Source organism: Crinia signifera, chromosome 2 (assembly GCF_055691185.1).
Source record: "Crinia signifera chromosome 2, ASM5569118v1, whole genome shotgun sequence".
Taxonomy (NCBI): Eukaryota; Metazoa; Chordata; class Amphibia; order Anura; family Myobatrachidae; genus Crinia; species Crinia signifera.
This window is the reverse complement of record NC_139218.1, coordinates 328,954,721-328,978,315: the sequence shown is the minus strand read 5'-3', so window position 1 is coordinate 328,978,315 and position 23,595 is coordinate 328,954,721. Positions and strand designations below refer to the sequence as shown.

At 44.1% G+C, this 23,595-nt stretch overlaps 1 protein-coding gene across 1 annotated transcript in view; it reads left to right on the top strand.

The window, feature by feature from the left end:
• The first annotated feature begins 481 nt into the window (after positions 1 to 481).
• The window catches only part of DCTN2 (dynactin subunit 2), a 50,751-nt gene continuing 27,637 nt past the window's right edge, over positions 482 to 23,595 (top strand). Inside the window, exons 1-2 of the mRNA XM_083169387.1 lie at positions 482 to 738; positions 9,813 to 9,881. Of these exons, the coding sequence (XP_083025513.1) occupies positions 703 to 738; positions 9,813 to 9,881 (105 nt within the window). The 5' untranslated portion in view covers positions 482 to 702. The remainder of the gene's footprint in view (positions 739 to 9,812; positions 9,882 to 23,595) is intronic.

Here is a 23,595-nt window from a genome sequence, read left to right as displayed (position 1 = left end):
TGTCCATCTGGGAGTGGTGGAGTTAGCACAGCATTGTTTGGGAGGACGTAATGCTGTTATATGGGATTTGGCATTGAATGTTCTGTGTGCTTTTATTATCATTAAAACCTCTATGCTAGCCTGTGCTACAGTCAGCGCTCATCCTGGCTGGAAGGGTTAATGAGAATATAAAAACCTCCCTGCTGACGTCCTGCTATATATAATACAGGCTTGTCCTGCTATTGTGCAAAAGTCATTTTATTCTCTTCGCTGGCACAGGCTTGTTTTGTGTATACGAGAAACAGAGAAATGTACTGTATACTGCAGTGACGTGCAGTGAGGTCAGTGCCTCCCCAGGCAATGACCTCACCGCACGTCACTGGTAACCGGTGGCATGATGATTACTAAGCAGATATGGTAGGATGCTGAGACGCTGCTGCGGCTGCCGGTCGGAGTGGAAACTACATTTCCCGGCACCACCCGATGTGACGCGCTCCCGTGAAATACTCTCTCTCGCGAGATTTCCATCCGCCGGTACCTTGATCTCGGTAACGGCCCCGGCAGCTCCCCGCGAGACTGTGGTGATCGGTGTCACCTATCTCCGGTACCGGGGGACCCGCTGCTGCGTGCGGAGTATCCGCTCATCGTGCAGAAAGCCCGAGTTCCAGTCCCGGCCCCCGCCGCAGTGACCGCGCCCTCCTGTCCGCGTACACAGCAGCAGACATGGCCGACCCCAAGTACGCCGACCTGCCCGGCATCGTAAGTAGCCAGCGCCCGGCCCCGTACTGCTACGGCGTGTGCATTCCTTCCGTGCGCCAGCAGCAGCAGTGTTCCTGACACCTCGGCCTCCTGTCACCCTGCCTGTGTCCCTGCTTCTTCTGCCAGGCGGTTATCCTGGGACTTTTAGTTCAACCACAACCAGAAGGGGCCACACGCAGGCCAGCTGCTGTGGAAGTGGCCCATGGCCATTGGGGACCTGTGTAGGGAGCTGCTGCTTTTTAGTAGAGTCCTTAGCATTTGATTAACAAATACTGCATAATGGCAGAGATCTGGGTTCCCTTTGCTGCTATGTATATGGCCCTACAGTGTAAGGCAGGGATGGGGAACCTTTGGCCCTCCAGCTATTGTTGATCTACACATCCTAGCATGCCCTGCAACAGTTTTAGAATGGCCAAACAGCAAAACTGTACCAGGGCATGCTTGGATGTGTAGTTCAACAACAGCTGGAGGGCTAAAGGTTCCCCATAACTGGTGTAAGCCTTAGCCCTGTCCTATACTGTATAGAAAGGCAAGAGGTGTGCGTATATATACTTATACAGTATATACCTAAATTATATAATACATGAGATTTGGCACTTCTATGCTCCAGTGAAAACTGCTGAAGCCCTCTAGTCATGGTTATATTTATTATGGAAAATATGCCCATATCCATGCACAGCCAAGCTACATTAAGGGCATGTTATAGTGCGGGCATCACAAGCTGACCACAAGAAAGATACATATTTGTCTCTGAAGATGTGTGCACACTTGTCTAATCCTCCAGCATCCCACTCCTGACCAGACCATTGACCTAATCCTACTGTATACCTAGCATACACACCTGTCCCATTTTTACACCAGATCTCCAATTTCCATTTTCTGAATGTGTTTGACTGTACACAGACTTCCAATCACTGGCAAGACTGGTTGGTCTGGAAGTAGTGATGGGTAGTTCGTGAATGATTAGATCAAAATGAACTAATCTTCAAAGTGAACTAAATCGTTCAGATCACTGCTCTGGCAAAGATTAGTTCATTTAGTTCACCAGGAAGTAAAGCAAGTGGGAAGTGTAACACACAGACAGACAGAGCCCAGCAGCTGCATAAGACTCATTTACTGGATCTTTACTTCCTGAATCTAAAGTTAAAAGTACAACAAAGCCCAGCAAATACAGATCTAATAAAATAAAAATATGCACTGCCTAGCCAAAGTTGTGTGGTGTGTCTGTGTGTGAGCATGTGTGCTCATGCTGCTCACCTTTATGTGATGCTATCATTATATGATTAGTTCAGATGTCCAAACACTTGCTGCTGCTGCTTCTGGTACTGAGTCCTGAGCATACTGCTGTGCTAAATCTTCTGCTGGGACCTGTGTAGGAGCTTCTGCAGCAGCCATGTTATCAGCTCTCATGCAATACACAGAAGGCAGTACATGGTAGCTGCCAAAGATGGCAGTGCTGAGCTCAGACATGGTCTGGACTCTGCGGATCCAAATGAACTACATTGTCCTGATGACTAATGAGTCCTGCAAATAGTTCAGTAGTTCAATTAGTTCACTGATCATACAGATCCCTGAACTAATCTCTGACTATACACCATAATGAGACTGTACAGTACCTGTGAGCTACCATGTGTGGCACTGCTGTGCTCAGGCACATGTATTGTGTGTATGCAGCCACAGACACAGTGCTGGCTGCTGCATGTTATACAGTATACTGTAGTAGCTCTGTTTACTCCACATTACAGTCAGAGATGGATATGTATGAACCTTCATGATACATACAGTGGAGCAGTTGCCCCTAGCAACCAATCAGCAACTGGTTACAGTCTCTACTTTATCTCTCTAAGGTCAGTTACATTGGGGCAAGGGGACATGTTTTTTTTCTAATTACTGCATTTTAAAAGCAGAAAAAAATTGACTTATTAAATTACTCAGAATTTGGGTATTTTACTTGCATAATATGGAATATTATGGAAGGTAAAATAATAGCCACAATGGGATTAATATTGCAGAGCTAAACAATAAACATGTCACTAGAAGGGTGCTGTATAACTTATTGCTTTTCTAAACTAGAAAATAATCTGATTTATTAAACATACAGTATATGATCATTCTAACAAGACTCAACTCCTACAATGAGCTGGTATTACAATGCCTGCTCTGTGTGTCATAATCTAGTCTAGTTCATCTAGATCCATTCACTCCTCTCAGTCTCTGAGTCAGTGCTGGAATAATGAACTAAATGAACTAGATGAACTAATCTTCTGATCTAATCTTTTGGGTGAACTAGATCATAATGAACTAGTCACCAAAACGAACTAGATTTCCCATCACTATCTGGAAGGGATAAATTGGCAGAAGCATTGGACAAACCAGTTGCGGGAGTGTACACACACTGCTATATTGGTTGGGTGCTTGACGATCACATCCATTGATTTTTCAGCAGGATGAAACATTTTATTAAGATAACCAGGATAATCTGGCTCACCTTACCAGTGTCTGATTGACCGGAAGGTCTCATTGAGTATTGGGCAGGCTTGTACCCAGCTTTAGTATGTGCATCACTTGCAGTTACTCAGCAGTGAAGAAACTGTTGGTGATGAAGATCCAGCTGCTTTTGACTATGCTTTTGGAATTCAAACACATTGGGGACAATAAGTTGTTTTTGGGCATGTATTTTTCTTGTTTAGACACCTAACAAACATTTGAAATCTAATTGTGTTTGGTCACCAATATATGTCGCACACAGGGTTTAGCTGTGTTAAATGGGTAAGGCAAGTCCAGATTTGGGTGTCCGAACTTGTGATTGGATGCAGAAAGTGGCAAATTGGCGCACATGTCTTCTCACACCACTGGAGGCTGCGAGAAGAAATGTCACCCTCGCGGCTACCAGGCATCTCAATGGAGCAAAGATTGAACTTCTCAATTTTGCAGCACCCTAGTGGCCGCTGCAGTGGTGACAATTGAATGTTCCAAATTCAGTTGATAATGATGCTATTGTAATGTGGCTGCTTATATGTATCTGCATTACACAGCAGTGTCCACAGTAGTACACAGGGCCGGTGCAAGGCACCGGAGAGCCCCAGGCGAGTCGGGGTGGGGGCGCCCCGGTGCCGGGGGGGGGGGGGTGGGGGTGGTGGTGGTACCTGTCGTTCGGCGCTGTCTATTTCAATCTGGCGGCGGAGGCAGCGGGGGTCCCTGCAGTCCATTAAAAATCACGAGCGCTATCCGCCGGGCTATGCGGAAGCGCTTCTAGTGTGAAAACACTGGCAGCACGCTGATTGGCTGAGATCAGCGTGCGCCGTGCTGCCAGAGTTTTCACACTAGAAGCGCTTCCGCATAGCCCGGCGGATAGCGCTCATGATTTTTAATGGACTGCAGGGACCCCCGCTGCCTCCGCCGCCAGATTTAAATAGACAGCGCCGTAGGACAGGTACCCGGGCGGCAGAAAATGCCGCCCTCCAGTGGCCGGCGCCCTAGGCAAATGCCTAGATTTGCCTAGTGGTGGCGCCGGCCCTGGTAGTACAGCATATAATCATTTCCTTAAAGGGCAAAGTGATGGATGTGAGTATTGACTTAAAGTTAATCATTTCATCTAGTCTTATTCCAATTCCCTTTGCCTTTAATAAACAAGACTTTATTTGTTACTAATAATACTCTCAATTCATGTGCTATATAGTTCCCAGGCGTAATGCAGACGTCTGTGCTAAGGCAGTAAAAAATACATTGTTTCCTGCAGCTCACTGAATGGTATTAGTAACCAATCTGGAACACTACATGATAATAGAATTCAGAGATATTGGTTACATATACCTGCGCAGTTGTATGATATGCCCCCAAGCCATGTCAAGGCATTTTCTGTATATTGGGGGCCCCTAGCGCTATAACTAGGTGCAGGGTGCGGCACCCCAAAAAACTAGCATAAGTTGAAAGCTCAGAATGGCACACCAGTGAAATACTATAGTGTTAATAAATATAAGTGATAGGAAGCTAACGCTATATATAGAAAGTGAGAGAGGGGAAAAAAAATGCGTCCCAGGCATAACTCAGACGCCTGTGCTAAGGCGCGGCCCAGGCGTAACGCAGGCACCTGTGCCACTATTGTTGACCTTGTGATATATGTTTTTCCTTTACTTGTGGGATTTAAAAACATGGATTTTATTTCCCCTACTAAGCTGGTACTGGACTACTATTGGGGGATCTTTTACCAATGAGGCGTGGGGAGTTATTTTGTATGGGGGCCATTGGACACTGGCAGTTCTGTGGTGCTGTGCAAAACATCCCCTAAATATTAAAGAAAAAACCATTGACTGGTTTTTTGAGGGGAAAAAGAATTCTGTTAAGTGGTTACATTTTTTGCTTTGTATTGTCCTTGTTAATGTCCTGGAAAATAGTAGTTTTCTCTAGGGGAAAGTTTGTGATGTAAGCTTGGCTCATTGTCAAGTGTTTAAATGGTACAACCATAGGCGTGCGCAAGGGGGGTGCCGGGGGTGCACAGGCACCTCCTAATCATAGCTGAGGGCTGGGGCTTTCCAACGAGCCCAGCCCCGTGTCTCTAGCCCCCTGGGAACCGGAGATACTGCCAGGCAAAGCTGGAACGTTTTCCCTATAGGATAACATGGGACCTGCTAATTCCGACCCCCACCCAGTTCAATGGCTGCCAGTTCCCCCTTCGGCATCACTGAAGCTCGAGGTTGATTTCAGTCGAACCCAAATCGCTGGGCCATCAATCTGATACCAGGCGGATCCATATGGATTATTTGATTCCAGGGATATTGAGGTTAAACCGTTTTTTTTTGTATGTGTGTGTGTGTGTGTATACTATGTGTGCGGGCGGGCATTTGCCCCTGGGCACTTGGGGTACAAGTGTCCCGTGCCTGCCACAGCCTCCTTCCCTTTTGAGCGGCTGACCAGATGCTGCCTGCCGCTGACAGGTAAAGTAGCTTCAGTGTGCGGCGTGCAGCATCCGGCCAGCGGCTCAAAAGGGAAGGAGGCTGCGGCTCCGGTGGGCATCTTATAAGAAGAGTGCACAGCGCTACCCGGAAGTGCGGATTGCAATGCGCACCCCCAGCAATGAGCATGAAACTCCCCTTGTCAACGAGCATTTAACCACCCCCTTCCCAGGGAGCATGTGACTCCTGGCAAAGAACATTTCACATCCCCCCCCCCCCATGGCATAATCTGTAATGGCCATCACAGTCTGAGGCGTAACGTGTAATGGGCATCATGGTGTGAGGCGTAACATGTAATGGGAATTACACGTACAATGTGTAATGGGCATTATGGAATGTGGTATACTATGTAATGGCTGTGTGATGTGTAATATGCATGTAAGTATGTGTTAATTTTTGGCGCGCGCCTTCGACGTGCACAGTCCCTATTGTCCCTGTTTTAATAATATTTTTTTAAGCCCTAACATAATGTGTAATGGGCATTACGGTGTGTGGCATGTGTGATGGGCATTATTGTGCGTGACATTATGTCTAGTGTGTTTCATTATGTGTAATAATAGGAGATGATGAACACGCCCAGTAGATAGTGATGGACACGCCCCCTCCAATGGTGCACCCCCTAATAAAACGGGCTGCGCACGCCTATGGGTACAACTGTCCTTTTGATTCTGATCAAGGGCTTGAAACTCGGTAGAACTACAGTATCCATCTCTGTTTCAGTAAATGTGGCATTGCTCATTGTAAGGATCCTATTATTTTGTTGTGCCACTCTCTTATAATGAGCATCCGGGCGTTGGTTTCTAGAATCATTAGTAAGTGCTATCAGTCTTGCCTTACTGGCAGTGAGTAAGATGATTTTTACTGACCATAGTAACCACGTATATCATAGCATCATTCAATGCTACTAAATTGTGAAATCATTGTAGAATCAAAATGATGTATTCCTACGATTAAAACAATTAATTTAATTCAAGGAGCTAAGCAGAATTTTATAAAGTGACTTGCATATTTTGCTTTTGAGATCCTTACTGAATAACCCCCATAATCCCGCACCAGACTTTGGGGGTGCTGAGCTGATCACTGTTGTAGGAATTTGCAAGGTGATTGATTGTCGAATGGCTGCTCGTGCATAAGGATTGTAGCGTGCATGTGCAAGATTAAACAGTGACGAAAATCAGCGATTGCTTTTTGTTTGCAATCACCTCGCAAATGACAGGAAGCTGCCGTTGGGGCGTGGAATCCTGACGTTTTCTGGGAGTGTCCAGAAAAACGTAGGTATGCCCAAGCATTTTCAGGGAGGCCTCGATCAGCCTGTCTCTGTCGCGCAGTTGTGGAAGGGTCAGAGCTACACACACTTGTACAGACTGGGAAAATGTTATAGTTAATGTTGCATATGGATTTGCAGCTGGCGGGCGATCAGCGATATTTTTGCAAGTCATTTGCAAACTTGCACCACTGGGTTTTCACTCTGTCTGGGCAGCGACTATCTGATTGCAGGCCTCTGTGAATTTGCACAGCAGCGATCAGGTCACAGAACCATTGTTTTGGGATATAGATTTATTTCTTAAGTTATTTATATAGCGCACACATATTCCGCAGCGCTTTTACAGAGAATATTTGAACAGTCACATCCGTCCCTACCGCAGTGGAACTTACAATCTATATTCCCTACCACATACACACACATTCACTCTAGGATTCATTTTGTTGGGAGCCAATTAACCTACCAGTATATTTTTGCATTGTGGGAGGAAACCGGAGGAAACCCATGCAAGTACAGGGAGAATATGCAAACGGCGCAGTTAGGGCAATGGTGGGAATCCAACCCATGACCTCAGTGCTGTGAGGCAGTAATGCTAAAGGACATGCAACAAATAGAGCACCCTGTAAGAAAATTATTTTTAGCTATACTAACCCACCTGAACCATGAGAAGCATTTATGTTTATTCTAAGGGTATGGAGCAGAGGACAAAAGATATCCGCAAAAAATACAGGATAGGTCAGTATTTAAAACAAGCCCCACGTTCTTTAGACCACAGGATAATTCAAATAATAATTTGAACATGGCAACAGAATGGGAGGATGTAGTCAAATAACAGCCACCGATTTGGCTAATTTAAGTTACAATTTGCTAACATTTGGGCAGCGATATAATCCTAATATCCTGTAGAGACAGGTAAGACCCAGGCCCAAATGTGTCAGTAACCCTGCATAAAACTACATTTATTCAATCAAAACCTTTTCTATGCATCAGGATAGATCTGCTGAAATCAAAAATACATGTGGTCAAAGACCTTGGTGGAGTTTTCATGTCCCTCCTGACCCAGGACAAACCCCTCCTGGTCAAAGTAGTTGAGTGTACAGAGTAAGGTTTGGCAAATACATTTTACATCCACTTTGAAGAGCGCAATTGGGCAGGAACTGGGGTCTTCAGCTGTGTGATTATTTGTGTACATCTGCAATGTGTGCTGAGTAACCTCTATCTGTCGCTATAGATTTTGTAGTTTTAAGGTAAGGATTGTCTATTCAGAATTCTGTGACTGTGCAGCTGTGTGTTGAAGACACGGTTGCCTAAAGGTGTGTACACGCTGTGATTTTTGCTATATAGTCAAAATCGCATCGCACATAGGCCATTATTCTGATTGAGTCAGATGGCTGCGTGTTCGGTCGTACGGCCAATGTTTTGCGCATGTGCAGAGGCGTTTCTGCGCATGTACGAACACCGCACACATCCGAATACGCTGTGAATTCCGTACAGGAAACAATCGGACGGAACAATCCGGGCAGGGGGGTGGAGAGGGGCGTGAAGGGCTGTTCGGGTTTATTACCATATGCGTACGCCCCGCGTTTTATGGGCGTTCCCATGAAAATGCTGTGCGTACCTTTGGTAATCCGGCCATGACGCACGTGTGGGTGGTGGACAGCTGACCTAGCCAGATGCCTGCTCCCCGCCCATATCCCTGCTTTCGCACGGAGAAATGTCACAGTGCTCTGGGGCACTCGGAGCTGTCTGACCACTCGGTCCATCATTCGATGGTCGGCGACCATCGAAGGATGGGGGAGATTCCCACAGATGGGGGAGTTGTTCACATGGAACATCCCCTGCGGTCCGTTCGCTCTGCATCTTACCGCATTCGGACGGTGTGAGCGATCCGTACGGTAGGTGGGGCAAAGAACACTCGGTGGCCGTCCGAAAATACGCATCTGTCCGAATCAACTAGAATAAGAGCCATAGTGCCAATCGCACCGTGCTTTGCAGCGCCGATCCGATGCGCGGAATCGGACTCAAATGTAGAAATAGACTGTGCAGCAGTATTTCTACATTCGATTCTGATGCCGTGGATCGGGTGCGATTTGCAATAATTGCTATGCGATTATCGCACCATGTGTACACCACATTAGCCTATAGCGCCATTCACAATTCTGAGCACATTGTCATTTCAGGCTACGGCATATAGGGGGTTATTCTAGTTCACTCTTTCTGACAAAATCCTCCTTAGATGGACAAAACCATGTGCACTGCAGGTGGAGCAGATGTGACATGTGCAGAGAGAATTGGATTTGGGTGGGGTTTTACTTCAAAGTGAGATCTATATTGCAGTGTAAAAATAAAGCAGCCAGTATTTACCCTGCACAGAAACAAAATAACTAACCCAAATCAAATTCTCTCTGCACATTTTACATCTGCCCCCCCCTGCAGTGCACATGGTTTTGTCCATCTAAGAAGGCATTTGTCAGAAAGAGTGAACTAGAATAACCCCCATAATCTTCTGTAGGTAATTATTGTATTTAATGTATGTGCACCATTTACAATGTTAATTTTCTGTAAAGCCTAAATGATAAATAAAATGTAAGTCTAAAGGTTCCCATACACGCTCCGTTGTGGGCGTACGTTTTGCACTTAAATAGTACACCTCGCATCGCATGCCTTGTGCATGCGATGCGATGAAAAGCTAGTACAAAAAGTATGTGCAGCACATACTTTTTGTACTGTACGATGAGATGCGCGGGAGCGTGCATCTCAAAGTACAAAACGGACCGCTGGTGAACGGAGCGTGTATGGGGACCTTAATTCCTGCTGATACAGATAATGGTGATAATGTTTTCTTTCTTTGTTTCCAGGCTAGGAATGAGCCAGATGTTTATGAAACAAGTGATTTACCAGAAGATGATCAGGCGGAGTTTGATGCGGTAAGGCTACTGCTTTATTAACTTCTTGTTGCATGCATCTCTATGATTTATGTTCCAATAGGAAAAAAACTAATGCATGCAATGGCAACTGGAAACCTACTGTACATTCCCATGTATGATTGGATTGCAATATCTCCTCTGGCAACAAAAACTTTTACAACGTGGCAATGTTTTGAACACATTTTTCGCACTTCAAACACTATTAAACCTTTTATTGCATCTTCTGGCGTCTTATAATGAGATGCTTGGAGGGTCGGATAAATTTATTTTTCCAACAGATGTGAGGCCAGCATTCAAACTTTTTTTTTTTTTTTAAAGTGGCAATCATTTGCAAAACCAAAACCATGCCTTGTAAATGAGTGCCGCTTTAAAAAAGTCTGTTTTATTTTCTCATATGATGTGCTCTGAATCCATCATCCATCATCCCTCAACTATCCATATGCTGCTTGTATGCATGTTCTCACCCACTTCTTGTGTGGGCTTTAATGCAACAGATCTCTACTGGTTGTTTACTAATTACTTGCAAGGAGAAAGGGTGTTAAATCCAGTCACCTACTTGTAGCTATTTAAAGTACATGCTTTGGTCAAACATCAGACTTCGCATTAAGTAAAATTGATTCCTGCCTGTAGAAAAAAAAAAATCACAAATAATTCATAAGGGATTGATCTTGTGAAAGGAACAAAGTGCCCAATTGTCACAGCATTTACTGTAAATAACATTGATTTTTTTTATTTTTACCAGATTTTGTTTTTAAATAATTTATTTTGTGATGAATGTTTCCCATCTCTTTACTCGAGTTGTTTTGTTTTACTGACTGACCGGTTCACAGTACTGCAAGTCATAAATCCAACCCATGCATATTTTTGTTGCTGAATTTTAATTCATCACAATTGTAATTCCAGTCCAGAATTATTATTTATTTTTTATATATTTCATTTTATATAAAAATGCTTTTCTTGCTAAGGTTTGGACAGTTGGAGTCAGTGCAGCTCATTGCTGCTCTGCCATATTTTCTACCCGCTTCTACTTCTTTACATTATAGTGGAGGCATGTACACAATGTTCCAGTTAATGTATTTAAACTATAGAAATACTATAGAACTACTTATCTCCGACAACAAAGGCACTAGAAGCCTACTTATGCTGGGTACACACTGGACAATGGGTCTGGTTCTGGATCACTCGTAGTGATCCAAAAATCGTCCCCTGCCCTGATGGTCGGGGTTTGTGCATGTGCAAACCCGACAGCGAATGGCTGCATCGAGTTACACACTCTCTGGGTCGTTTGCAGCGGGACGGGGTGGCAGTGCTGGCCATGAGCGTCCCCATAAAAACGCTGGGCATTCTCAAGAGTACGCGGGCAGGCCGATGCCCTGTCTTCGTCCCAGCGACCACAAATAAAAGTCAATTCAGACTGACTATTATTTGCAAAGGCAGAAAAAATAATTTAACAGTCGGCGACCATCTAATGGAGTCATGCGAGGGGATGTGTTCTCATTATAAGTCCCCCTCATATGGTTCTGAAGGGATTTGGCGGCAGGGGGAGGGTCAGGTATTTGGCGGGCCAGCGTCTCTGCCTCTCAGTAAGCTGCGATCTTCGCTGCATACCTAGCCAACCAGAATCACCCCCACTGTGTCTACCCAGCAAGATCTTCATTGACTGCAACCTGGCAGGGTGCTAGCTTCCACAAGTGCATACACACAGGCCACGGAAGATGCCACTGACAATACACGGAAGTGCGCATACTACATACACATAGTGCGTATACTCTGGACAACAATGTTGTTGTTCTGACCCACTGTAATCTGAGAAATAGTCCCACCCAGTGTATACCCACCATTACTGTGTTAGCTTTGAAAGTCCAATAAACATTTTAAATGAATAGAAGTCCATTAAGTTAAAGCATCTAACTGAATCAATTGTATATTACATACGCTTACAGAGCATAGGCTGTGTGAGTATATGTGTGTGTCCTTCTTAGATTGGATGTGATTTGGTATATTTGCCTACCATAATGACACCTGTTGGGGATGGGTCCCAAGTCTAAACACAGAGTTATTTGTTTCAAATACATCTTCCACACATAGCCTGTCCTTTATTTCTATACAATATTTTTAATTTGTGCATGAAGCAAAGTTAGTGTAGATTGAACCACAAGAAAACAAAGGACACTCACACACAAAAAAAAAGTAGACTTTTCAATCACATTTTAAAAAATGGGAGACTCTGCTTATATAACATGTTATCTTGGGAGGGAACTTGAGTCACATGTTATTGCCACCCTCCATAGAGGGCAGCTGCATATCTAATGTCAAAAAGATAAAATGGAGAGAAACAACCAGCCAATCTGCTCCTAACTACAGGCTGGGTTTAAAAAATGACATGTAGAAGCTGGTTGTTTATCACGCTCCACTTTATCAATTTTTGAAGCTGTATACATCTGGCCCTTTGTCTTCCATTCCTATAGCCCCCTATGTTTCACCTACCGTATCTTTTTAGTTTTGAATATTATGATTAACTTTTTTGGTACTTGTTTCCTAGCACGGCGCCCGTCGGGTCCCATCGCATACCTTAACTTAAGGTATGCGATGGGACCCGACCGACACGATTTTCGGGCTTTAAAGACATTTTTAACGCACTTTGAAAATCGGTCGCATCACATGCCATTATAATGGCATGCAATGCGACCGACCCGATTTTACATTGGACCCAATGTAAAAATGGTCCCTGAGACCCGATTTTACATTGGACCCAATGTTAAATGCCCCCCAGACCCGATTGTTTTTTTTTTTTTTTTTTTTATATTGTAAACCCACCCTGATGGTTAATTATGTCAAATGACCCCCTCCCCCCCCATTGTTAATGCAAGGCCACGATCAACGTGAACCCGAAGCGTGGCGAGCGCAGTGAACCCACGAGGGGCGGCGGTGGTACGCGTCCTCTGACCTTTTCATACCTCCACTATACACGTTGGCATGAAGTTGATTTTATATAGTATGGCGAGCATAATATGTCTGAAGTAATTACGCCACACTATATAAATCCAACTCCACACCAAAGTGGATACAGATTTCACAAAAGGCTAAAACTAAAGCATTCATTAGCCGTAGATGGCAAAGCACTCGGTAGGTCGCCTAACCAAATCTGGTTTTCATACCAGGGGATATAGCAGAAACAGACATATATCTGTCATTTAAAGGCCAATGTAAATAAATCAAGGATAGGGAGGGGGGGAGGGGGGTGGTGAAGAGATGCCCATTGTGATATGTTATAGAACACTTCTCTATACATGCTAGCTGAAAGCTAGTGGATAGTAGGGGTATGAAAAGGTCGGAGGACGCGTACCGCCGCCACTCGCGGGTTCGCTGTGCTCGCCACGCTTCGGGTTCACGTTGATCGTGGCGTTGCGTTAACAATGGGGGGGGAGGGGGGCATTTGACATAATTAACCATCAGGGTGGGTTTACAATTAAAAATGAACTTTTGAGCTAATAAAGAATCAAGAGTTGGACAAATCTTCCAATGAATACTCATTAACATTGGCAATGACATCCCAAAGCCAAATTCTATTTATTACCAAAGAGATTTACTGAGACATGTTGCCTTTTCATTTTCCTTACTTCATCACTTCCCAGATTTCCCATGCATGCCATGCTTTTTTTTGACCAGGAAGTAAAGTGCAAATGCAGGAGAGGGCAAACCTGTCCAGAGCTTGCAGTCAGCACTAAGAGGGAATTTGCACCAATAATTTAGTGGCTGTGAAAAAGGGTGCTAGCCTCAGATTTTATAGCCCAGGGCTTTTCAATTAGAGGCCCCTATTTGTAAACGTGATCGGGGCTTATGAAAACAGGTTATTTATTGGGGGTTTCTTTTAAGGCCTGCCCAACCATGGACATTCTCAGCCTGCAACACTGTTTCTTCAATTACTTTACCGCAGTTAATTGAATCCCCCCTTAGAGTATGTCTAATGATGTTATGAGGCAGTGTAAATTATATGCAGCCTGTAAGCCAAGATAGTGGGAAAACACCGCTATAAATACTTTGAGTATTTCCTAGTGTGGCTAATAACATTTCAGTAGCCTGTAACTAATTCCCTGTATTACTAAAACTCATTAAGTTTCAGATGATCCTGCCGGCCTCAGCTTTTCCAGTGCTCACTGACATACTTTATATTCCCTGTGTGATGATAATTGCAGATGCCGTAGAATAAGACATCGGAATATGCAAAGATGTCTATATCAAAGAACCTCTTTTTGCATTTCGTGGCAGTTTTTCTCTGTTACATCAATGTATCCCATACTGGACATGATGCATCGATCCCGCGCTGTCTCCAGTCTGTGCTTTATGTGTGTTCTGTTCCATATCACACATTTCTTAGATCTCATTTATTTTGCTGTTGTGATGGGAAGCCTAGAATCAAAATGTAGCCACGGATTTATTTATGTGTAGTTTTGCTGGTTAATTTTTGAGCCTTGAGATGAAAGCCATTTAAAAGTCTGCTTATTCCAAATCACTCTATCCACCCCTAACCATTTCTAGTTCTGCAATGACCCTTGCACAGCTGCCAGGGAGCCTTCATACAGCACATATTGTATTGCTTTGGAACACCATACTCATGTTAAATTGTTTAAAAATATGTTGCTGTTGCACTGTTACAATTCTTTCTAACGCTCTCCCCCTCCCCCTTTTTAACCACCTCGCCTGGATACTAGTTTGCACAAGTAAGACCACTCATGCTTCTTTTTTGCATGCTTTTTGTGTATTAAAATAATTGCATGCAGTCAGATTTTCTGTAATTGCGGCTGATTTCTTTTAATCCCTCAATGCTGTAATCTCCACTGGTGTAATCTAGGGTGTGTGTAAATCTCTGTAAATCTAGGGGGCTTTCATTGTGTGACAGAAACATGATTGATTTCTCAAATCATAAGTCATTAATGCGAAGGATCCAAAAAGTGTTCTGTAAATATGCACATTATGATCCATTGGTAATTTGTTGCTGTCTAATTATAACAATGTGAAATAATTATCACTATGTGAAATAAGTAGCAATGTCTGGTGCTGTCGGAGACGATGAATGTAATTGCGCAGGAAAAGTAGTCTGCTCAGCCACTGGCTACACTAACGTTTCAGGAGACATCATGCCCTTGTGATCATATGCACCAATTTATGATGATTACTAAGGAGGGATCAGAGCTACAGGAATGAATTTGCTACAATCTGAAAATAAGTTTATGTTTAAAGCTTTCCTCGCATGCATGCCATGGTCTGAAACTCTGATATATTAGGTCAACAGTGTTGGCACAAGCAAATGTTGACATGAGTTTTTTTTTATGTTTTTGTTTTATTTTTATTTGTCAGTTTGTCGTTTTTGAGCACATAGACCAGTGATGGCTAACCTTGACACTCCAGCTGTTGTTGAACTACACATCCCAGCATGCCCTGCATCAGTTTTAGCATGACCAAATAGTAAAACTGTAGCAGGGCATGCTGGAATGTGTAGTTCAACAACAGCTGGAGTGTCAAGGTTAGCCATCACTGACATAGACCATACTAGGTGACTTTTCTTCTCCTCTCCGGGAGGAGACCAGACAGTAGCATGTCAGGGTGGCATAACGAATCCACATTGATGGTAAAATATGAGAGGGCAAAAATTTGCATGTTGACCATTTCATGACATGTTGATCTAGTGACTGTTCATGTAGACATTATCAACCTATCATTTGGATCAGGAGGTCTTACCTTTAAAGAAGTGTGTGAAGACCTCTAGCCACAACACGCCATGCAACTCGAGATGCCTAGCGAGAGTGAGCCGCCAGGCCCTGTGCAACTCTGCTAATATCGGGCATCTGCTGAAAATACATTTTCATTGCAAAGCAGAGGGACTAGGACACAGGACACACATTTGATATGACTCTTGTATATTCTGTGTGACGGAGTCTGCATACTGACCAGCATACACATGGTTAGATGTATGAAGCAGTGATATGGGAGGAGAAGTGATAAAGTGCCTGTTACTTTATCCCCAGCTAATCATCTCCTGACTGTTAAATTACAGGCTGGGTTTAAAATTTAACAGTCAGGAGCTGATTGGCTAGTGATAAAGTACCATGCACTTCATCACTTCTCCTCCTTATCCCTGCTTCATACATCTACCCGTCAAACTCATATATTTAATAAATCTGCACAGCCACCCCCCGCGTCCTAGTCACAGTGCTGATGCAGGAGTGTTAGCCGACTGCAACAGTCAGGATTGGGAGGTTTAATATTTGTCGTGCTGGCCTCCCAATCCCATAGAAGTCTGCGCACACATACAAAATTCACTTCAGTATTGTATTTGTGTACATGGTTGTCAGCGTCAGGTCATGCCGGGAGGGACACTGCTGTGCCGATCGGGAGAGTTACCCCAATCAGCAGGGTGTGTACCCAGCTTCCTGTTTAAATAAAGGTATGATTTGTGCAAAGTCTTGTTTTCTTTGCATACATCTAATATTTAGGACTAGAGCAAGCAATTGCTACATAGAACATATTTCACTAGGTCATTGTATATAAATAGATACAAGGTTTGAAACATTAATTCTCATTTCAGGCTAGTAGCACATTTGTTTCCCCTAGTCCTGATCCCTTCTTAGTAATAATCCGCTCAAAAATTAGAGAAAGAAATTGGTGCACATGATTAAATGGGACACAACATACATTCTCCTTTACTTTCTGGTGACCATTATCATCCGAGATCATGTCTGATGTGTGTATGTATGACACCATTTTTGTTAAGTAATGACCATTTCTAGTGCTGATTTCTATGAAACCGTATTTAAATTAGATGTATTCTTGCTAATTGTGTATTTTGTTTGTATAGGTCATGTTCCGTCTTATGTCTCAGTCATCTTTTGTGTTGATCATTCCTCATCACAGCCTATATATTTTCCCCATAAATAGATTGCCTTTATAGGTAGCTGGGAAGAACACATGCACTATAGATAGCTCACTGATGGCCAGATGTATCAAGCTTCAAAAAGTGATAAACAGCCAGCCAATCAGCTCCTAACACTCATGTTACAGGCTGGGTTTGAAAAATGACAGGTAGGATCTTATTGGCTGCTTGTTTATTACTCTCCATTTTATCACTTTTTGAAACTTGATACATCTTGCCGTAAAGCCTTTATTATATATGTTTGTTGGTTGGTTGCTTGGTGTCAAGATTAAAGGAATATCTTATAAATGATGAATTGTGTTTAGATCTGGGAACTGAAAAGCCCATGGCACATGGTTTGCCAGAAGCTATCCTCCAACCCTTGGGTGACCAGTCTGATCTGACTATGGGTGGCATTTGCATCCCTCCCATATGGAAAACAATATATAACATGGCAGTAACTTGCCTTTAGTGGGATAAACGTGGTGAAGTGATATGTCTGACTGGATCCTCTTCTGCCCCTGCTCTCTTTTGCATGATTCATGCTAGGATGTTTCGTTTGTTAGTGCATGAGCCACACATATGTACAATCCCCTACATTCCATGCTTTGGCAATTTTTTTTATTTGTCCCCTTCCTTTAATTGTTGGCCAATGGGGAGAGAGCACCATCCTGAAATATAGCCCAACAGAATGAATGACCTGAGCGGTTTAGTAATGAGTTCTTAAGCCACAATTCTTTTATTTATTTTTTTGTACTAGGAGGTAAAAGAAAATAAAAAAGCACTGAGAAGACCTCTGTGAAATGTATGTCATATGCCATCAGCCCCTAGGAAAGAATGCTGCTTTCCACAATTGTCTGTTCGCAGCATTGCAGTATTAAATCTGGGGACTGTAGTCATTAATATACTTCTGGGTTGTTCACTAGGATCAATTAACACTTCTGCTCTTAAAATGAATGTCATTGTACTGCTCTACTAATATGCACAGCTTTCGTCTAACACGCTTGCAGCAACTAATTCTGTTTATTTAGTTACTGGGCATCGTTTTCACTCTGATCTAGGTCTGGCATATTCAGCGTGCGGCCCTCCAGCTTTTATGGAACTACACATCCCAGCATTCCATGCGAATAGGGAATTCTATTACTGTGCCAGAGCATACTGGTATGTGAAGTTCCACAACAGAGGGCCACATGTTGAGCACCCCTTATAGATGTTGATACTAAAAACAAACTCGGTACTTGTGTATTATAGCGGCGCCCCCGATGTGCATCGCGCAATGTTTATATCGCATCGCATGGAATGCATTGCGTACCATGCGACGCAACACGATTTTTGCCCCCTATGCGATGAAAGATCGTATAAGCACCATAAAGGGTGCTTTTAAGCACCCTAATGGGTGCTTACAATGTGAAATGCAACCCCCCCCCCACTATAAACGTGAACCCGAAGCGTGGCGAGCGCAGCGGTACGCGTCCTCCGACCTTTTCATACCCCCACTATCCATGTCGGCGTGGAGTTGAGAATAGAAAGTGTGGCGAGCGGACGCGGATACCTTCACAGGTATCGGAGTCCCCTCGCGGGCTTCACAGGTATCCGCGTCCCCTCGCGGGGCTCGCCACGCTTCAGGCTCGGTGGCTCGCTGCGCTCGCCACACTTTCTATTCTCAACTCCACGCCGACGTGGATAGTGGGGGTATGAAAAGGTCGGAGGACGCGTACCACCGCCCCTCGCGGGCACGCTGCGCACGCCACGCTTCGGGTTCACGTTTATAGTGGGGGGGGGGGGGGGTAGCGTGGGGGTGCATTTCACATTGTAAGCACCCATTAGGGTGCTTATACAATGTTTAATTGCGTCGCATCGCATTGTATGGCATTGTACAGCATTACGCGATATCGCGTCGCATATCGATGGTATGCGATGGGCGCCGCCAAAATACACAAGTACCACAAACTCTACTAATAATGTTCCCCATTGTTAGATCCATAATTAACACACTATAACAATATATTCAAATAAAACCATTGCTTTCAGCTGTTTGTCAGTTGACATGTATGACTAGAACACCACCTGCACATATTCTCCCTTAGGACACAGCCCTTATATGTCTATCAAGGATGGGTAACCTTTGACACTTCAGCTGTTGATGAACTACACATTCCCAGCATGCCCTGCAATGGTTTTAGCATGGCTAAATAGCAAGACTGCAGCAGGGCATGATGGGAAATTTAGTTCAACAACAGCTGGAGTGCCAAAGGTTCCCCATCCCTGGTCTAGATAAACACTGGTTGTGTTTGGGTTTCAGTAGGCCAGAAATGATGCTGATAGATCACATGGAACAGTTGAAATAAATCCTAGTGACAATGTGTAAAGAGATTGATGCAGTTTTAGCTGGCCTTCAGAAACGGAAGCTTTCCCACATACCTCTATTCTGGATCCTTGAATCTTAAAGGTACTGTGAGCTTATTGTACAGTTGCATGTTTGTCTAATACCAATTCTTTCTTTCTTTTTTTATTTTACTTGTTTGTTTTATATTTCACTCACCTCTTGGGGAAAAACACTGCAAGGAGCTGGTAAGAAGCCTGCTGTTCTATCTGCTTCTCTCTGTGCTGTGCTTGGGCTGATCTTCTGTGTCTGCAGTATTACCATATGCTTCCATATTCTACTAATACCAGAGTTTTTAGTTACAACATTTTATCCCTGTGCAGAAATTTGGATTTAAGAAAATGAAGACATGTTTCTATTCTAGTCAATGAAAGATAATGTTCTTGCGGAATAATACACACTGGTGCAGAACACTTTTAGCTGAAAACAACATTTTAAGGACAAATTGATCGTTTTCCTGTAGTTCAAAATGAACCAGAGTTAATCAGTTGTCCTGGGTGCCTATAGGTGCATACACACTGGGTGATTTTGCCCAGCAAGTATGCAGAGCGATCATCTGGAATATGGTTGGGTTGAATATCGCTCACACACCGAGCGTTTTCTGCCAGTCTAAGCAATTTTCCCAAGGATGGATGGCTTTCCATAGCAGGGCACTATGGAAAGCCATCCACCGCATCGCTCTTCTGCTGGCAATGATGCAGGAGTACGCATCAGTGCTCATCACTGGGCTGTAGACACTGGGCGGCGTTTGCGCTGAAAGCAGCTCAAACAGTTCAAGTGAGCTGCTTTCAGCTCAAAATCGCCCAGTGTGTATGGGCCTTATCACTTATTGCGGATTTTGGTCTGCAGTAGGGCTTTTGGGCTTAACTGCAGTGTGCTCTGCACTTAGCACTTTAAAAGCTGCTGTTTACTCCTGGGTGCTAGAATGTGGTTGTCATAATTAGCGTGAGGCTGGTCACCCAAACAATTGAATAGCACCAGGTCACTTTAGATGGGAGCCACAGGCATGACAAACAATTGCATGCCCCCCTTATTATTGAAACTCAAAGTTGTAATGAAGCTAAACAATTACATAATATGGACTAAGGAAGGGATTCAATTGATCCTGGCAAATTCCCCAGCAAAAAAGAGTCGAATTATACTCACCGATAATTCCTTTTTCTTCCTAGAGATCCCATGGCAGCCATAACACTGGGATGTTCCCTTCCCCCATAGAATTAGACAGGATAATTTTTCTCTAGGACCGCCCACCTTGGGGTATAATAGCCTCCTCTTCCTCCTCCTCCATGTCTTTTCATGTCTCCGAAATATGTCCTGGAGAAAAAAACATAACATAGGGAGGGAAAACCAGTGGCTGCCATGGGATCTCTAGGAAGAAAAAGGAATTATCGGTGAGTATAATTCGACTCTTTCTTCTACGATCCCCATGGCAGCCATAACACTGGGACATACCCAAGTAAACACACGGGAGGGCTTGATACTGCATGAATTATTTTATATATATATGTAGTCATTCACCCGTAAGGGCTTCTTGCAATACATGCGTCCCAAAGTGGGCAGTAGAAACGTTGAGTGAATAATGGTTCGAGAAAGTATGAATGGATGACCATGTTGCTGCCTTACAGATCTCAGCTGTTGACGCCTTCGCCTTATTCGCCCATGAAGTAGACACTGCCCGGGTAGAGTGTGCCTGTACTATGGAAGGTGGTGCTTTGCCCTCTTTCTTATAAGCGAATAAGATGGTCTCTCTAATCCACCGAGATATGGTCTGCTTCACAGGTGCTTTGCCCTTTTTTATTCCTTCCGGAATTACAAATAGGTGCTTAGTCAACCTGAAAGGTTTCGTTCTTTCCAGATACACCGTTATCCCTTTCACCAGGTCTAACGTGTGCCACGCCTCTTCTTCTCTACTTTTAGGCTGAGGATAGAAATCAGGTAAGGTTATTTCCTGGTTTAGGTGAAAGGCTGACACTACCTTGGGAACAAAATCTGGATGCGTCCGTAATACTACCCTATTAGGGAAGATTATCAGATATGGTTCCTCCATCCACAGAGCCTGAAGCTCACTGACTCGTCGTGCTGAAGTCACAGCTACTAGAAATACCACTTTCCAAGTTAGGTATTTTAGCGGGCAATCTTCAATTGGTTCAAAAGGATCTTTTGTTAGCACCGTCAGGAGCAGGTTTAGGTCCCAGGGGGCCACAATCGATTTAATCGGCGGTCTGATCCTCTTCATCGCCCTGCCGAACCTCTTAACAATTCTTTCTTCTGCTAGAGGCCTGTCCAACAACACACTTAATGCAGATATCTGTGCCTTAATTGTCGCTGTGGCCAACCCCATCTGGAAACCTTCAAACAAGAATTGTAATACTTGGTCAGTAGGAATGTCCATACAGTCCTCTTTGAACTGCCCCCAACTGATAAACTTATACCAGGTTTTATAGTAGGCCTCCGATGAGACCTTCTTCCTGGCTCTCAGCATCATCTCAATCACTTGGGGTGACAAATTGTGTCTCTTTAGAATCTGCCGCTCAATTTCCATGCCTCTAGTTGTAAACTCGCCGGCTCTGGATGCAGCATCGGCCCCTGATGAAGAAGGTCCGGCCTGCTTGGCAGCTGCCACGGTCCTTGTATCGCCATCCTTAAGACATTGGAAAACCATGCTCTTCTTGGCCAATGTGGAAGAATTATTAGCACTATTACTTGGTCTTCCCTGATTTTTTTCAGTACTTTGGTTATCATTGGGAATGGTGGAAACAGGTATCCCAGTTTGAAAGTCCACCTGGTCGAGAAAGTGTCTAACGTCTTCGCCTGTGGATGATAGTACTTTGCGTAGAATTCGCTCACCTTCCTGTTCAAATAGGTGGCCATCAGGTCCACTTCTGGTGTTCCAAAGATCCTTGTTAACTGTAGGAACACCTCGCTGTTTAATTCCCATTCTCCTGGCAACACAGTCTTGCGACTCAGGTAGTCTGCTATGACATTTTTCTTGCCTGGAATATAAGTTGCAGAGATTGACCTTAGGTTGTTCTCCGACCACTTCATAATTTCCTCCGACATCTTCATCAGTTTTAGACTTCTGGTCCCACCTTGATGGTTGATATGAGCGACTACGGTCACATTGTCAGACATAATTTTTAGATGTGTGTCCCGAATCTTGGGTCTTAGTTGGCACATAGCTTCCCAGACTGCCTGTAGCTCCCTGAGATTGGAAGAGTTCTTTGCTTCTTCCTTGGACCAAGTTCCCTGGACCGTCATCTTTCCGAGGTGACCTCCCCACCCCACTAAACTGGCGTCCGTCGTCAGGACCAGGAATTGTGGGTTCTCTAAGCTTGAGGTTTTGTCTTCCAAATCTTGGATCCACCATCCCAGAGATTGCTTCACATGGCTGGCTAACCTTATCATATGCTGATCTTTTAGCCCTCTTTTTAGCAAGGGCAGAAGGAACCACTGTAGCTGTCTCGCATTCCACTGAGCCCACGGAATCACTTTTATACAGGAAACCATCATTCCTAATAACTGTACCGCTTTTATTAGGGGAATTTTCTTTCCTTGCAGGACTTCCAGAATTAGTTCTCTTATTTTTATGCACCTCTCGAGGGATAGGGCTACAGAATAATTTCTGGTATCTATCCTTACCCCCAAAAAAAGAATATTTCTGGTCGGTATCAATTGACTTTTGTCTCTGTTTATGACCCATCCGTGGTTTTGCAGTGTCTCTGTGACCAGGTTCAAACTTTGCTTCACCTCGTCTACTGAGCTCCCAGCTATCAATAAGTCGTCCAAGTATGGCCAGATCTGGACCTTCTGTTTTCTCATCTCCGCTACCAGCGTAATCAAGACTTTGGTGAAGACTCTTGGGGATGTTCTTAAACCAAACGGAAGGCACGTGAATTGGAGATGCTGACCAGCCACATGAAATCTCAGGAACCTTCTGTGTTCCAGGCAAATAGGGATATGGTAATAAGCGTCTTTGAGGTCGATTGACACTAAGTACTCGTCCTTTCTTATGCCCGTCACTATGGATGATAGACACTCCATGCGAAATTTTATTTTCTTGATAAAATAGTTCAGATCCCTGAGGTCCAGGATCGTCCTGAAACCTCCGCTGTTCTTTTCTACCAAGAATAGGCTGGAGTAGAATCCCTTCTTGTGGTAGATCTCGGGTACAAGCTCGATCGCTCCCTGCTTCAGTAGTTGTCTTATCTTGGAGCATAAAGCTGACCTTTTTTCTTTTTCTATAGGTACCCTGGACGTCAGGAATCTGTTCTGTTGCGGAATTTCCATAAACTCGATATGATAACCCTGCTGGATTATCCTCAGTACCCATCTGTCGGATATGGTATTCTCCCATTGGCTCCTGAAGTGGAGGAGTCTGGCCCCTATCACTGCCTCTTGGGCATAGTCATGATCTTCCTCTG